Consider the following 17,035-nt stretch of genomic DNA (forward strand, 5'->3'; position numbering starts at 1 on the left):
ATGAATTATTTATCTGTTTCTTTTTTTTCTTTGGATGTGGAGTAGAGAAATGAAGAACCTAGCAAAAAGGTTGGTCTTAGCCTCTATTATGTTCTTTTTATTCTGTTTTGTCATTTTCATTAACAAAACCAGATTGAATTTGTAATTATCATAACATGTTTTGTTGAATCCAAAATGCTCCCTCAAAAAGTGATGGAAGATATTTTCTCTCATTATTTCCTACTTAGGGGGCAATTTACTTGTGGTAGAGAGAATTGGAGCAGAATTTGTTCAAGTCCACTCTTTCGCATCTATTCCTCTTGTCTGCATGAGAAGGACTGTACAATTTGTCTTGGCAATGGTTTTCAATTTTTATATATATAATATATTTTGTTGCTTCCACAACTAATTTGTCAATAGCATTTCAACATGGTGGCTGCTTAATCATATGATTAGGTATGTTTGTTCATTAAGAAATCTATGTGCAAAACAAGGTCAAATCCTACACAAAAAGGTACAGCATACAGTTTAAACAAGAGATAGGCAGCTTGCTAATCCATTATTAAATATTGTTTACTTTTGTTTGTTAGCATCACTTCTTACATCAGACTAAGGTGGCTGGGTCATAGCACACAGAGACTTCCATCATCTTTTCAGCAGAAAGTCTAATTTTCCATCTCAACACAAAATTGACATTCACTTATTAAGTATGATTGGATCTCTGCTTGGGAGCATGAGGTTGACGATTAGACCACTTTTTTTCTTCTGTGTCTATAAAATTTAACCTTCTACTTCAACCTTAGCTACCATTTATTTTATTTGGTCTTTATGACTTAAGCTTTGTGACTCTTTTCTTTTGAATAACACTATATTATCAAAACAGCAAATAAAACACTAGTTCAAGAACAAATTCCACACTGGGTGGTCCTTAAACTGACTCGTGTCAAGATATGAGATTAAGAATGTGAAAATTGCCTACTTGGACTCTCTCTAATATGGTACCATTTTTTAGTACAGGTAAAGCCAACTCCACTTCCAAGCAAAGGGATAGTGGAAGATCCATTTGGCAATTTTAAAACCCACACATTGGTGGGTGCAATGGAAATCAGTTCTAACTCCTGAAGAAGGTATTTAAAAGTTTCTGCTTTTTCTCTAGGCATCTCATCTCATCATCTCTTCCATTTGGCCAATCTGAATATTCCAATGCTCTCTCTAGCAAGTGCTCCAAACTTGTATTAGAAGCTTGTATTTTTATACATAAGAGTAATTTTGTAAATTTACGTTATAATTTTAATAAATTGCTTTCAAATTAAACACTATAATGTAATTCTTTCAATAATTACATTTCCTACGATAATCACTTTTTTATATAATATTAAACGCTGTAAAATTATCTTTTCGATAATTACATATCTAGCAATCAAATTTTCAACAACATACAAAACGTAATTTTAGATTATAAGGGCACTGCATGTCGCTTCATGTGTCGAGAAAGCATAATATCTAGAATAGCATCTATCTATCCAAAGACATGAAAAAATAACTCAACACTTTGCCTACTTAACGTTCAGAAGCGGATTGATTGGCAGCTGAAACACAGAAACAGAATGAGGCTTTTACTCACGCCCAAGGTGAGTACCCAGTTCAAGCTTAAGGCTTTTACTCATTCTTTTTCTCTCGCTCGTGAGTATATATATGGGCTATGCCAAGTGAAATGGGAATTGGGCCGTTGCACAAACCCGTAGACTTGGCTCAAATTGGGCTTAAGATTTATAGGCCTATTTTGTTTTTGTGTTTTTCCTAATTCTTGTTGCAAAAACCAATATTTTGTACAATAAAAATTAAAAATATTTTTTGAGTATTACGTTTGTCAATTTATTTACATACAAAATTTTTTCCAAAATTAATATAAAACTCTTTCTTATCCATCTTATTTTTTTAAAAAAAAAATTTTGCTAGACAAAACCAAATAGGCATTTATTTTTCATAGAATCTGAAAAGGAATTTCCTTTCACTTTAAAATTACATCTTGGCAAAAGAAAAAATTGACAAAAACAAAGAGGGATGAAAGAAGAAAGAGAATAAAATTAAAAATCGCAATGAAAAAGGGGAATTGTTGGGCTCAAGCCCAATTAGGATGTTCATCTTAAATATGCAATAAAACAAAGATTTAAGAAGTATGGATCTTATTTCAATAAAAAATAAAATACATTATTAATAAAAAACATAAACTCGTTACACCGAGCTCATGTCTTAATTATCTTTATTTTCAAACTATGTATTTATTTAAGTTTTGGCATAAATTTATTATTAATATATATTCAAAAATTACAATTTACAGACAAATAAAAGGTAAATTATCATTGAAAATTTAAAAATTCGAAGGATCTACTGCTTTGTAGTTTGCAGTAATGAAACAAAGGCTTTGGCTAAGAGAGAGAGAGAGAGAAAAAAAAATTAATTAATTAATTGAAATTGGGTGCTCTTAGATATTGCCACAAAACTTGAGTTGAAAAAGGAGGGAAAAAACAGATTGTGATGAATGATTGATTTGCCACTCGCTTTCTCCAATGGAAACAAACAAATTGTTCGGTGTTGTGTTGGAGTTTGGATTAATAATAGCAGACGACAGACTGTTGCAGGTAAGCGTCTGACAGCAAGTGAATCCACCAGGGACACGCTAGCCTGTTGTTTACTTAAAACGAATAAGTGTCAGATGGTACAGCAGTCTCCCACATCGCAAGGACAGCAGCCAGTCGAATAATATTTAAGGCACAACCAGGACTTGAACGACTACGACCTTACTTGAACAGGATCTGTTCTATAGGCTCGTACCTTCGTATCCTTAAGTTCTAAGGAGACAGGATTTCAAGTCTGGTTGATGACACAAGACTGTGTGATCAGAGCGTGATTACTGGCTTGGCGATCCAGTACGGATGACGCTGGCCGTGGAGGATCGTTCCCCTCCGGTCTTCGCTTGGATGGGATGGTCACACAGTTGTCTGACAGACTTTCAAAATCTTTTTGGGTTCTGAGATATCAAACAACCAGGTTTATTAAAGCCGACATCATTCCGAAAATTCGTAACAAGAAAGGCTTTTAGAGATTCTGATGCTTAGATCCTAGCAATTTTACAAATAAAGTTTTGAGGTTTGGTCTCTACTGTAATTATATTAGGCAATAAAGCCAAGGTGTTGGACTTAGATTTACAGATGCGTTGGTGACGGCTACTCGAATCCAAAATCATTATTCACTAAGACCCAACCCCCAATCACATGAACAGCACCTGTACATGTCTTGGGCATTAATCATCTTTCACCAGGAAAATCAGAGAACTCCAGGGGCCAGGGGAATGGTGGTTGTTGCACAACATCCAAGAAGAGGCGGAAAGAGGTTTCTGAGAATTGGCCTGATTGATAAATTCGTATCAAGAACCACAGCAAGCATACACAAATCATTTAGCAAGCAATCATAAATATGAACAAAATCTGCTCTCTCTCACATGAATCACGTTCAATTACAGAAAGATCTCATGAATAACATTTTGTATGTTTAATAACTCACTCCTCACCATTACCTTTCAAAGACAAGGAATTTTCTATTAGAAAGTACTATTCGGTAACTTAGATATGGTGGGTTATGTTATGAATTCCAGTGATGGTTGTGCTTTCAAGGTAGCGAAAATACAAATGAATATAAAACTGCTTGAACCCAGCACAAAATAACTGGGTGTGGTGGATTAACAAAATCATGCAAGCACGGTTATACCCAGTAACCCAAAAAGGGCACAAAAGATGAAGTAAAGACATGGCACCAATGCTAACCACAAGATGCTTGCCCCTACTCTACAGATTATTAAAATACCTCCAGAATCAAGAATAAAAATTTAAATGGAAATGCCATAAAAAGTATAAATAGTTCAGATAAAAACAAACAAATCACATCCGACCACAATGCCATGCAAGCAAAGCATTAGGGTCAATCATGATGCTGGACCAACATAATGGCTTCAAACTTCAACCTTTCCTCCTAGATGGATACTTCTCATGGCCTGATAGAAACATATTTCAATATTGAAAAAGATTTGTATTCAGAGCTCAACTGCTCAAGTCTACTTAAACAGGCCTCAATCGAAACCATGTCAGTTAGCTACCTAAATTATCCTAAATAAGAATCATCAATTCTGCATCATAGCTTAAGACACTGCTTCAAGCAGAAGAAAGAGATGTATATGTTAAATTCTTTCTCCTACTAACGAATACAAGTTCACTGTATATTTGAGAGGATCCAAATTTTCTTCTTACATACGCATAAATTTCAGCCCAAAAGGTAGTAACCAGACCAGAAAAATGAATTGTCCATTTTTTTATGATTAGTAAACTAGTATGAACCACCCACTCAGGCTAAAGATTGATGAACAAGCATGAATCCTTTTAATTTAAATGTTGACGGTTAATTCCTTGATTAACAATCAAAAGAAAGCATAAATTGTTGGTAAGAATATCTGATTACTCAGTCAACATGGTCATAAAAGAAGTACTCAATAATGGTTAACTACAAAGAAAAGATGACGATGATGCACACTAATGCAATGATCCATATAATAATGGCTTCAACAATCAGTGCACCAGCTAGCTTGGCATTCCATGAGCTAAAACCCACTTATTTATATTCCTCTTCATAGTTGTTAACGGAATGTGAGAAGTTTGAAGTACTAAATTCTGGGAAGGAATGATTTCAATGGTGCCGCTAGCTAGCTACTTGATTGAGTTAATGGATTTATTTCCTTTTTGGATTGGATGGTTTATGACTAATTGGTTTTTTATACAACTAATACTTTGGGCTAATCCAAATTTCCTGAATGAAGGGTCCTACTCCTACCTCAAGGTGCTTCTACATTTCCTCCAAGCGTGCTACATCACACTGGCAGAGGATAAGAAGAACTGTATATCTGTTTCTTTTTCTTCTTTGGAGGTGGGGTAGAGAAATGAAAAACCAAGCAAAAAAAGGTTGGTCTTAGCCTGTATTATGTTTATTTTTATTCTGTTTTGTCATTTTCATTAACAAAACCAGATTGAATTTGTTATCATAACAAGTTTTGTTGAATCGAAAATGCTTGAGGATAGCATCCCTCTAAAGGTGATGGAAGATATTTTCCCTCATTATTTCCTATTTAGGGAGCAATTTATTTGTGGTATAGAGAGAATTGAAGCAGAATTTGTTCACTCCACTCTTTTCATCTATTCCTCTTTACAACTTGTCCTGGCAATGGTGTTGAATTCTTATATAAATATATAATACATACATATTATATTTTGTTGCTTCCACTTCTAATTTGTCAATAGCATTTCAACATGGTGGCAGCTTAATCATATGATTAGGTACGTTTGTTCATTAAGAAATCTATGTGCAAAACAAGGTCAAATCCTACACAAAAAGGTGCAGTCTACAGTTTAAATAAGAGCTAGGCAGCTTGCTAATCCATTATTAAATTTTTTTTACATTTGTTTAGTAGCATCCCTTCTTACATCAGATTAAGGTGGCCGGGTCATAGCACACAGAGACTTCCATCATCAATTCAGCAGAAAGTCTAAGAAAATATATACTAACTTTCCATCTCAACACAAACTTAAGATTCACTTATTAAGTATGATTGGATCTCTGCTTCCCAAAGGCATTATTTGAGAGCCTGAGGTTGACTATTAGAGCTCTTCTCCATCTATAAAAATTTAACCTTTTAGTTCAAGCTTAGTTACCATTTAGTTTATTCGGCCTTTATTACCTAAGCTTTGTGACTCTTTTCTTTTGAATAACACTACTAACAAAACAGCAAATAAAATACTAGTTCAAGAACAAATTCCACATTGGGTGGTTCTTATACTGACCCGTGTCAAGAGATGTGATTAAGAATGTGAAAATTGCCTACTTGAACTCTCTCTAATACTATAATCTTTAGTACAAAGTAAAGCCAACTCCACTTCCAAGCAAAGGGAAAGTGGAAGATCCATTTGGCAATTTCAAAACCCACACATTGGTGGGTGCAATGGAAATCAGTTTTAACTCCTCAAGAAGGTATTTACAAGTTTCTGCTTTTTCTCTAGGCATCTCATCTCATCTCACCTCATCATCTCTTCAATTTGGCCGATCTGAATATTCCAATGCTCTCTAGCAAGTGCTCCAACCTTATATTGGAGGCTCTAGCTGCTTGTATCACACACATATTGGCCCCTCTCAGGTGCCTCCAGGTTGGGCCTCTTTTGTATCACATGGCAATCAATAATACACGAACACGTCGGCTATACGCGTGTATGTATATATATATATATATATATCAAATTAGATTTGTTTATGTAAAATTTACTTAATAAATTTCACTTTATCGTTAAAATTAGAAGTACTCCATTAACAAAATCCAGTAAGTTTAAATAGCTTTTTCTTCTCTATTTTAACTAATAACATCAAAACCTCACATCTTCTTCTTGCTTCCTAATCTCCTAACAGTCATCATTACATGAATTACTTATCACCAAATGCACCATATGATGGAAAAATGATTGAGATGTAAAAGATAGCTATTTTTTGGAAGTTTGTATATAGGTGTTCTTGATGGCATTCAAACCATGAAATTCAAAGGGTATTACCATTTTAACAACCACTAACCACTAGGTAAGAGACACGTGTATCTTTCTCATGTATAACTTCCATATGATTGTTAAGTAGTTCCATATGGTCAAGGTGAGTACCTAGTTCAGGCTTAAGGCTTTTACTCATTCTTTACTCTCTCTCATGAGTATATATATATAGACCATGGCAAGTGAAATGGCAATTGGGCCGTTGCACAAACCCGTAGGCTTGGCTCAAATTGGACTTAAGATTTTTAGGCCCATTTATTTGTGTTTTTCCTAATTCTTGTTGTAAACATAAATATTTTGTACAAATAAAAATTAAAATGATTTTTATTATTATGTTTTTCAATTTATTTACTGACCAAATTTTTTTCAAAATTAATATAAAACTCTTTCTTATCCATCTTAATTTTATATTTTTAATTTTTCTTGACAAAACCAAATGGGAATTTATTTTTCATAGAATCTGAAAAGGAATTCCTTTTCTCCTTAAAATTACGACTTGGCAAAAGTAAAAATTGATAGAAACTGGGGGAAAGTGAAGAGTTCACTTGGGTCTCCGTTGGGCTCAAGCCCAACCAGGATCTCAACTCAAATCCACATCAAAGCAAGGGCCCAAGATTGTGCCCTGTTTAACGTTTTTTTTTCAAACCATATATTTATTTAAGTCTTGGCAAAATTTTAAGATAATAGGTATGCGAATTTACAAATAAATAAAGGATAAAATTATCATCGAAAAATTAAAAATTTCTTTGTAGTGTGTATTAATGAAAGATTAATTAATTGAAATGGGATGCTCTTAGCTTTTGCCACAAAGCTTGAGTTGAAAAAAGAGGAAAAAAACAGATTGTGATGAATGATTGATTTGCCACTCGCTTTCGCCAAACAAATTGTTCGGTGTTGTGCTGGACTTTGGATTAATAATGCAGGCGACAGCTGCAGGTGAGCATCTGACAACAAGTTAATCCACGAGGGACACGTTAGCCTGTTGTTTACTTAGAGCGAATAAATTGTCGGATGATAGAGCAAGATTCCACATCGCAAGGACAGCAACAAAGCGAATGGTATTTAACACAGAACCAAGAGTTGGCAGGTTACGACCTTACTTGAACAGGATCTGTTCTATAGGTTCGTACTTCTGCATCCTTGAGTTCTAAGGAGACAGGATTTCAAGTGTGGTTGACGAATTAAGACTGTGAGATCAGAGCGTGATTAGTGGTCTGGTGATCCTGTTCGGATAACCGTGACCGTGGCGGATCGTTCCCTTTCAGTCTTCGCTTGGATGGGATGTTCACGCAGTTGTCTGACAGGCTTTTAACTCTTTTTGGGTCCTGACTTTTTTTTTTCCTGAATTGGCTGCCCCAAATTCACCTGAAAAAGAAAGCAGGATATCGGAGAACCAAGTTTATTTAAGCCAACATCATTCCAAAAATTGATGGGCTTTCAGAGATTCTGATGGTTAGTTCCTAGCAGTTTTACATATAATTGTTTTTTTTGAGGTTTGGTCTCTACTGGAAGTATAGAAGCCAATAAACCCAAGGAGTTGAACGAAGATATACAAATGCGTTGGGTGACAGCTACAAAAGGAAGCAGCAAGGCTTGAATCCAATATCTTTATTGCTAAAACCCCACCCCAATTACATTAACAGCACCTGTACATATCTTGGGCATTAAACATCATTCCCCAGGAAAATCAGATAACTCCAGGGGCCAGGGAATGGTGGTTTTTATAGAACATCAAAGAGGAGGAAAGATGAGGTTCCAGAGAGTTGGCCCGATTGGTACAGCACCAAAAAACCCAGAAATGTATTACATTCAAGTGGGAACTACAGTAAGGCCAAGCCTGAAGTACACTCATGATGTCTCTGATTAACTGATTATAATCCCAAAAGCTCTCAAAACATTGTCCAGGTTTAATAATGTATTTGCAACTATAATAAATTTGCAGTACTAGCATACATGAGAATGGAGAGCAACTATAATCCCTGTTTTGACATCTTTTCATGAAAAGGGCGTTGCAAAATTATACAACACATTATATAAACCCCCTGCAAGCCCGAATCTCTCATCAACCTCATAGAGCATAATATGCTGCATAAGAGGGCTAAAATGCTACTAAAGTGCAATAATGGAACCAAAATAGATAGAATAAAAAGGAAAGACATGCACACACACATAGACATACACAATGGAGAAACGAGGGGAGGACGGAATTCAACTTTGGATTTCAGTCCCAAGCTCATTGATTGATCGAGTTGTGGGAATCATTGCAGCTGGTTGTTTGGTCACTGCAACCAAGATGTCAGCATAACCAACCACCCCAACTAAAATATCGTCATTTTCATCTTCGGTCACCCAGACATGGGTTGCCCTATGAGATAGCATCTGAGCCATGACCGCAGCCAGCGAACTAGTGGTTTTACATGTCAAGGGTGCACTTCTGCCCCTATACATGCTCCTGCCAACACCAAAACTTGGGCTCACTGGATTAAACCCAATGCTCCTGCTACTGAATTTCCTTGGCCTTGTTGACCCAACACCATTGACTATTTTATTATCTTGAACTGCTGAATTAACAGAAAAGTCGGGGAGCAATCTGGAACTCACATTATCCTCAACCCCCATAACAAACTGTCCAGCTGAGAGGTTGGCTAAAGCCCATGCTGCAGCTAAATAATCACATTTCCATAGTTTAGAGGCTGAGATTTCACCTAAAATTTTATGGTGACCATCTGGTGTGACCTCCACAACAGCAACTGCACTAGGATCCCCGGGATGTTTTTGAGTTGCTTCTAAAGCTGGGAGGGAGGCTTCAATAGAGCTGTAGTTTAGGTTAATGGCACCAAGTGAGGAAATAGAGGAGAGGGGGACTGGAGCTAGTGCACCAAGGCAACCAATGAGGAAGCGGATGATGTCTTCTCTTGAGAGACAGCAAAACTTGTCACGCATGTAGGTGGGGGTGGACGAAGAAGAAGGGGGGTTGGCATTAGTGATGAGGTTGTTGCTGCTACCATTTTCAATGTTCTTGAGCCACTTCCCATTATAAAGAATTGAGAATCTCTTGCTCATGCCTTTCCATACCTTGCTCTTTGGAACAAGAAGTCGCCTCACACCCTGCTTCATCATCTCCAGTGCATCTATCAATCTAGTCCAAAACAAAGAATTAACAATGCCATGTAATTACATTGAAAAGGTATCTGCAAAGAGCAATCAGAATCTAGCAGAAGAAGTGAGCATATACAATGGATTTTTTAAACCTAACACTACTAAGTTGCCTACTCTTAGTTAATAACCAAAATGGACTTTCTTTTTTCCATAAATTTCTGCAAAAAAAATGCCAATATGTACTTACTACCAAAATTTTATTTGGCCATCCGTGACAAGAACCACAGCATACATATCTCCACAAACACAATCATTTAGAAAGCAATCATAAATATGAACAAAATCTGCTCTCTCTCACATGAATCATGTTTGATTATAGAAAGATCTCATGAACAACATTTTGTTTGTTTAATAACTCAGTCCTCGCTATTACCTTTCAGAGACAAGGAATTTTCTATTAGAAAGTATACTATTCGGTAACTTAGATATGGTGGGTTAAGTTATTAATTCCAGTGATGATTGTGTTTTCAAGGTAGCAAAAATACAAATGAATATAAAAACAGCTTGAACCCAACACAAAATAACTGGGTGTGGTGGATTGACAAAATCATGCAAACATGGTTATACCCACTAACCCAAAAGTGGCACAAAAGAAGTAAATACCTGGCAATGGCATCAATGCTAACCACAAGATGCTAGACCCTAATCTACAAATTATTCAAATACCTCCAGAATCCAGAATAAAACTTTAAATGGAAATGCCATAAAAAGTATAAATAGTTCAGATAAAAACAAATAAATCACATCCGACCACAATGCATGCAAGCAAAGCATTAGTGCTGGACCAACATAATGGCTTCAAACTTTCCCCCTAGAAGAATGCTTCTCATGGCCTGATAGAAACATATTTCAATATTGAAAAAGATTTGTGTTCAGAGCTCAACTGCTCAAGTCTACTTAAACAGGCCTCAATCAAAACCATGTCAGTTAGCTACCTAACTTATCCTAAATAAGAATCATCAATTCTGCATCATAGCTTAAGACATAGCTTCAAGCAGAAGAAAGAGATCTATATGTTAAACTCTTTCTCCTACGAAAAAGTAGAAGTTCACTGTATATTTGAGAGGATCCAAATTTTCTTCGTACATCCACATAAATTTCAGCCCAAAAGGTAGTAAGCAGACCAGAAAAATGAATTTTTTTTTTCTATGATTAGTAAACAAGTATGAACCACCCACTCAGGCTAAAGATTGATGAACAAGCATGAATCCTTTTCATTTAAATGTTGACAGTTAATTCTTTGATTAACAATCAAAAGAAAGCATAAATTGTTGGTAAGAATATCTGATTCCTCAGTCAACATGGTCATAAAAGTAGGACTCAATAATGATTAACCACAAAGAAAAGATGACGATGATGCACACTAATGCAATGATCCATATAATAACGGCTTCAATAATAATGACCAACAGAAAACTGTTAGTTATATAAGAGAATCCTACACTAATTAAAAAACATGCATGTAAATGCAATCACCCTTGACCATAAGTTTCAATATAGACATGAGTGTAAATTTTGGTTATTGTACAGTATCTAAAGGAAGATGTTCCTAGCACAAGTTGCATAGCTGCTTTCAACCAAGTTGAAGTCCATATTCCACAAATCTAACAAATTGGACATGCATTTTAATTAATTTGAAGCAAAGGGCATAACAGCATTCTACATGCTATAATACACAAAGATTGATAAGACAGGATAATATATTAGAAGCAAAGGTGAAGAACACAAATAATAATGAAACACCCTAAATCCTAAAACAGTTATTACCGCTACAATCAGAAGAAAAGTGGATCTCAATTGAAAAATTACTATTAAATAGTTCTTGTTTACTTGAATAGAGGGTAATCAAGACCTAAACCAACATCTTTATCTTACATTTTCCCTTATTCTATAACCTTATAGGAAGTAAGAGAACGTTAATTGTACAATTTCAATCACTGTAACTGTTTATATAACAGCAACCATGTAACGACATATCTGTATTCAAGAAAAATGCAATGACTACCAAGGATATAAGGTTATTCATAAAATATGGACCAGTGAAGGAATAGAGTCAAAGTCACAACTCAAAAGAGCCCCAGACTTGCAATTCTTTTATCAATATAAGTGGCAGTGCAAGAAAAAATAAAAAGGCAGCCCACAGCTAGGCACATAAACAATCCGACATACACAACATGTTATGAAGTTAATAATAAATAAATTGGAACAGAGTATAAGACACTTAAACACAAAGGAAGAGAACAAGCCTTTACAATAAAGCTAACACTGTGGGAAGGGGGCAAGGCAGAGGGAAACCATATTTTCTTAGAAAAGTTATTCTCAAACATATGGATTTAAGGAATTTAACACAGATTGCCAAACAATAATGTAACTCCGCAACTGCCTGAGTCAAATATGTAACCAAATCTTGCTTTGGGAGCAAATCATACAAGATGGCATGGGATACACAGGTACACGATTCTAAGGACAACAATGTCACAGACTACACAATTCTCCCCTTTTACCTAATTCAATGACCAACAAGATACCATGACCCAAAACAAAGATAGACACATGACATATCACCTTAACAGAAAACAAGTCCATACAATTAATGGCCAAGAACAAGAATGAGAATGAAAGACAAATTTCTACATCCACTTGAAACAAGTATACATCACTTTAACATAAAGTCCACGTAATACTCAGGCTTTGACTAACTGTTGCTATATGTACTTAGGAGGTTAAGGTCATAGCTCAACCCTCCCAACAAAATAAAAAGTTCCAACATCTTCAGGCTGACAAAAAAAAAAGTGAATAAATAAAAAAGAAAATGAGCTAACCTGGTGCCAGGATCAACAATCTTCAACAGAGCATTATTAGGGACAACAACATCAGAAACTTGTGCTTTCATAGCCTTGTCTTGATCTTCCAAACACTGAGTTCTGGCCAAAAAGGAGACAATATCAAGTGAAGTTAAAATACCAACAAATCTCTGTTGTCTCATTTCATTTTTTTCAATCATTCCCACATGAGATCTTCTCTTCCAAACTGGTATGCCACACTCCGTCGACTCTCCTATTGCTCTTATAGCTGATTCCACCGTCTCTGTTTCAGAGAATTCAACCAACTCTGGCTTCCCCACCGTCAGATCCCCCACCACATGGTACAAGAACACTGATGCCATTCCTTAAATTTTCTGTTTAATAACCGAGAGAACTGAGGAAAAAAATCAAACAAACAAAGAACAATCATCATCAAGTCCTGAATTATTCATCCTGTTTCGATAAAGGGTGATTTTATATTCAATTACCTCGACTAGGATTCTGTTTATTCGATCCAAAGTTGAATATTTTCCTTCACTATCCCACTTTTCCTAGCCAACCCAACAGAGAAGTTACAAAAAAGAAAAAAGAGAGAAATGCTTACAAGAAGATATTCGGTTTTCCGTAAAATTAATATATGTTTAATTTAAAAGATAAAAAAAGCCTTAAAAAAATCTGATCTGTTTTTCCCTTGTATACACCTAAGAAATGAAAGAAAAATCTGGGTATATTTTTGTTGTGAAACCGGGAAAACCGGTGAGAAGGAAGAGCTATAAGAGGGAGTGGAGGAGAATGAGGAGGAGGTGAATGCCGGTGATGGGTAATCGATAAAGGATCACAAGAAAGCAAACATTTGGTGCCATTGAAGGAGGAGGAAAGAAGCAGAGTTCTTGCAGCAAAAGCCCATTCACGATGATCTCTCTCTCAAACTCTTGACCGGATTGGTGTCACGAAGAGCGTGATATTGGGAGAGAACATTTCATTTTGTTTGGGTTTATAGGGGGAATGATGCGGTCCATGTGGATGAGATTGAGATACACGAGATTAAAATTTTGGTGAATTATTGAGGGAGGATGGAAGGTGGCGGCCAAGTGGGGCACTTTCACAAATTGGAATTTATGATGAGATAAAAGAAAACGATTTTGGTTTTCGGAAGTTAGATACATAGATATCTGTTTACATGTGTATTAAGACGAGGTTTACTTATTATTATTATTTATTTAAGACAAGACGAGAGTCCATGGTATCAATTATTGAGATAAATATAAGAATATAGGTTTTTTTTTTTGGTGAGGTTACTATTATGTACCTTTACCATTAGAGGAGAAAATGGAGATGGAGATGTCTAGAAGTTGATGTGTTGTTTTATGTATATAACATAATATTTAAAAAGTTTAAATAAATTTATATTCTTATATTGTATTCAATTTAGTTCATATACTTTTAATTTGGATCAAACAAACTCTTATAATTAATAATTTACTAGTTACCGTTAATTAAAATTTTACTTATCATTTCATATTTATGTGACACAACGTGCTACTAACATAGAAAGTGAAAAATATTGTATGATTATATCATCATATTATATCATTATCTATTATGATATATCAAGTAATGTTTTAACTAATCACAAGAAATCAATATTAGTTATCAAAGCATATTTGATTCAAAATAAAAATATAAAAACTTAATTGAATATGATAAAAGAATAAAAATTTATTTAAATTTTTTACATAATTTAGAGATTTTTTTAAAATAATATGTTTATTTTTTATTTAATTAAAAATTAAACACATTAAATGATTTAACTCAATTATTGATTCGTCAATACATTACGCAAATAATTAGATTCAAATCATCTTTTATTTCAATAATCTATCTTGATATTTTTAAATTTTAATTTTGAACATATTCTCTGGAAAACTATTAAAATGTTGCTTATTATTATTATTATTATTATTATTATTACAATATGAGTATTGAAAGCGAAAGGGTTCAAATCTAATTACTTGAGTTGAAAATACAAACACTATATTATGGGACCAAAATCTTATATATTTGTATGTCCTTCTTGATCTTCTGTTTTCTAAGTTGAGGGGAACTTAGCCATAACCATTTCCAGCCAAATACAAGATGATTAGGTTGGAATAATATAAGTGATCAAGGTAGCATAAGAATGACAAAAGTCATCATAATAATAATTTTTGTGATGGTAATAGTAGATATTTTGACAGCATAAGATTCCTATATATGTTGTGCATGAGAAATGGTAGGTAATTGCCAACAAGCACAATCATGGAAAACAGGTAGGGTTTCCAAAGTTAGAGAAAAAACTATTCAATATGTTATCAATTGAATAAAGTGAATTCCATAGTTACATCCGTTTTAGTTAATAACATGGGAAATCCTCCCAATTGTCTCATTCAGGATGTTCTCCAAGTTTGAACAACACTGGTATTTAACAACAAATATCCCAAGTCCATTCACTAAACAAATAGATCATATATAGTACCATACAATTAATAAGTGGTCATAACACCTCAACAGTTTCTGTTCTCTTGCAATTTCTTAATTTTAGTTAATTTACTCAAAATCACAATAATTTAACCTCTTAATTTTAAAAATTACTTCAATTTAGTCCTCTTAACATTTTTCTTTCGAAATTACCCTTTTTCTTTCGAAATTACCCTTTACAAAGTTGACGTTATTGCTAACGTTTACTCAAAAGCACAATAATTTAATCTTTTAATTTTAGAAATTATTTTAATTTAGTCTGTTGACGTGGCACGTGAGGTGGACTAGAAAGGCTGACATGACAATGTCATATCACTTTGACATGTGAACCCTATACTCATGCATTTTTTTTCATTTTAGTCCATTTACTCAAAATCACAATAATTTAATCTCTTAATTTTGAAAATTGCTTCAATTTAATCCTTCGAACATTTTTATAGAGCTAACATTATTGTTGACATGGCATAACTTTGATATCGTGTGTTTGTTTATAGAGCTAACATTATTGTTGACATGGCATAACTTTGATATCGTGTGTTTGTTGAGTTTTGAACCCAAAACCTCGTGCAAGCACAACAAACTTCTTACTACCTGCTCTAAACCCTTATCATTAAAAATATATAGTTTTTATTTATTTTCTTCTTTCTTTTTTGTTTTTTTTTGTTTTTTCCCTTTTTTCTTTCTTTCTCTTCTCTCACCTTTTCCCTTAAAGACCAGCCTTCAATCATCAGATGTTGTCGTTGGTTGCCAGTCGACAATCACCGATCACGATCATTGTGTGGCATATCCAGTGATCGTCGTCCAATGACCAACGTCCGATGATTGATAACTAGTGATCGACGGCGACGTTTGGTGACTGGCAGTCAATCCTTAAAGGAAAAGGTGAGAGGAGAGAGAAAAAAAAAAGAAATGAAAAAATGAAACAAAAGCAATACATAAATAAAGCCACAGGTTTAGAGTAAGTGGTAAGAAGTTTATTGTATTCGCATGAGGCCTTGGATTTGACACTCAATAAGCAAGTAAAATTTTTAGAGAAAACAATAAAAAAAAAGACACATGTCGCTCTCTTGTTATGCCATGTGTCACCCTTTGGACATGCCATGTGATGTGACATGAGTGGGTGTTGATGGACACCTCATATGCCACGTCAGTAAGCGGGGCCATATCAGCACCAGTCAGTAATGACGTTAGCTTTGTGAAGAGTAATTTTGGAAGAAAAATGTTAGAGAGACTAAATTAAAGTAATTCTCAAAATTAAAGCAATTTCTAAAATTAAAGGGCTAAATTATTACAATTTTGAGTAAATGGACTAAAGTGAAGAAAATGCAAGAGTATAGGGACTGTTGAGGTATTTTGACCATTAATAAGTCGATAAAATAGTTAGATAATGTTTTAATACTTGTTTGGCCTGGCACCACGTCAGTAATGATGTCAATTTTGTGAAAGGTAATTTTGAAAGAAAAATATTAAAGGGACTAAATTGAAGTAATTCGTAAAATTAAGGGATCAAATTATTACAATTTTGAGTACTAAAGTGAAGATCTCAAAATTAAGGGACTAAATTGTTATAATTTTGAGTACTAAAGTGAAGAAAATGCATGAGTACCTGGACTGCTGAGGTGCTTTGACCATTAATAAGCAAATAAAATAGTTTTTTTTTTTTTATAATTGGAGGAAGGGGAAGGTAAGAGTATAATGCACCAACCAATGACCAAAATGCTCAGGTGTTGATAAAATAGTTAGATAATATTTTAGTGCTTATTTGGCCTAGCTTTTTTTTTTCAATTTATCTATTTTTTAAAAGAATAAGTTAAGGTCAAACAGAATTTTTGATAAGTTCATAAAAAAAAGCACTTTTTTAAAGAACAAAAATATCAAAGCTTAAATAAAAGCTCCAAAGAAGAGCTTTCTTTTCTTTTTTTTTTTTTTAAATATATCATCTTT

The 17,035-nt window shown here is 34.3% G+C and overlaps 1 protein-coding gene across 1 annotated transcript; it reads right to left on the bottom strand.

The window, feature by feature from the left end:
* Positions 8,388-13,670, bottom strand: LOC18599391 (CBS domain-containing protein CBSX6). Its single transcript, XM_018121824.1, has 3 exons — positions 13,063-13,670; positions 12,593-12,968; positions 8,388-9,750 (listed from the first exon to the last, which is right to left on the bottom strand). The coding sequence occupies exons 2-3, from the start codon at positions 12,934-12,936 to the stop codon at positions 8,820-8,822; spliced, it is 1,275 nt and encodes a 424-aa protein (XP_017977313.1). The 5' UTR covers positions 12,937-12,968; positions 13,063-13,670; the 3' UTR covers positions 8,388-8,819.

This window comes from Theobroma cacao, chromosome 5, assembly GCF_000208745.1.
Source record: "Theobroma cacao cultivar B97-61/B2 chromosome 5, Criollo_cocoa_genome_V2, whole genome shotgun sequence".
Lineage (NCBI taxonomy): Eukaryota > Viridiplantae > Streptophyta > Magnoliopsida > Malvales > Malvaceae > Theobroma > Theobroma cacao.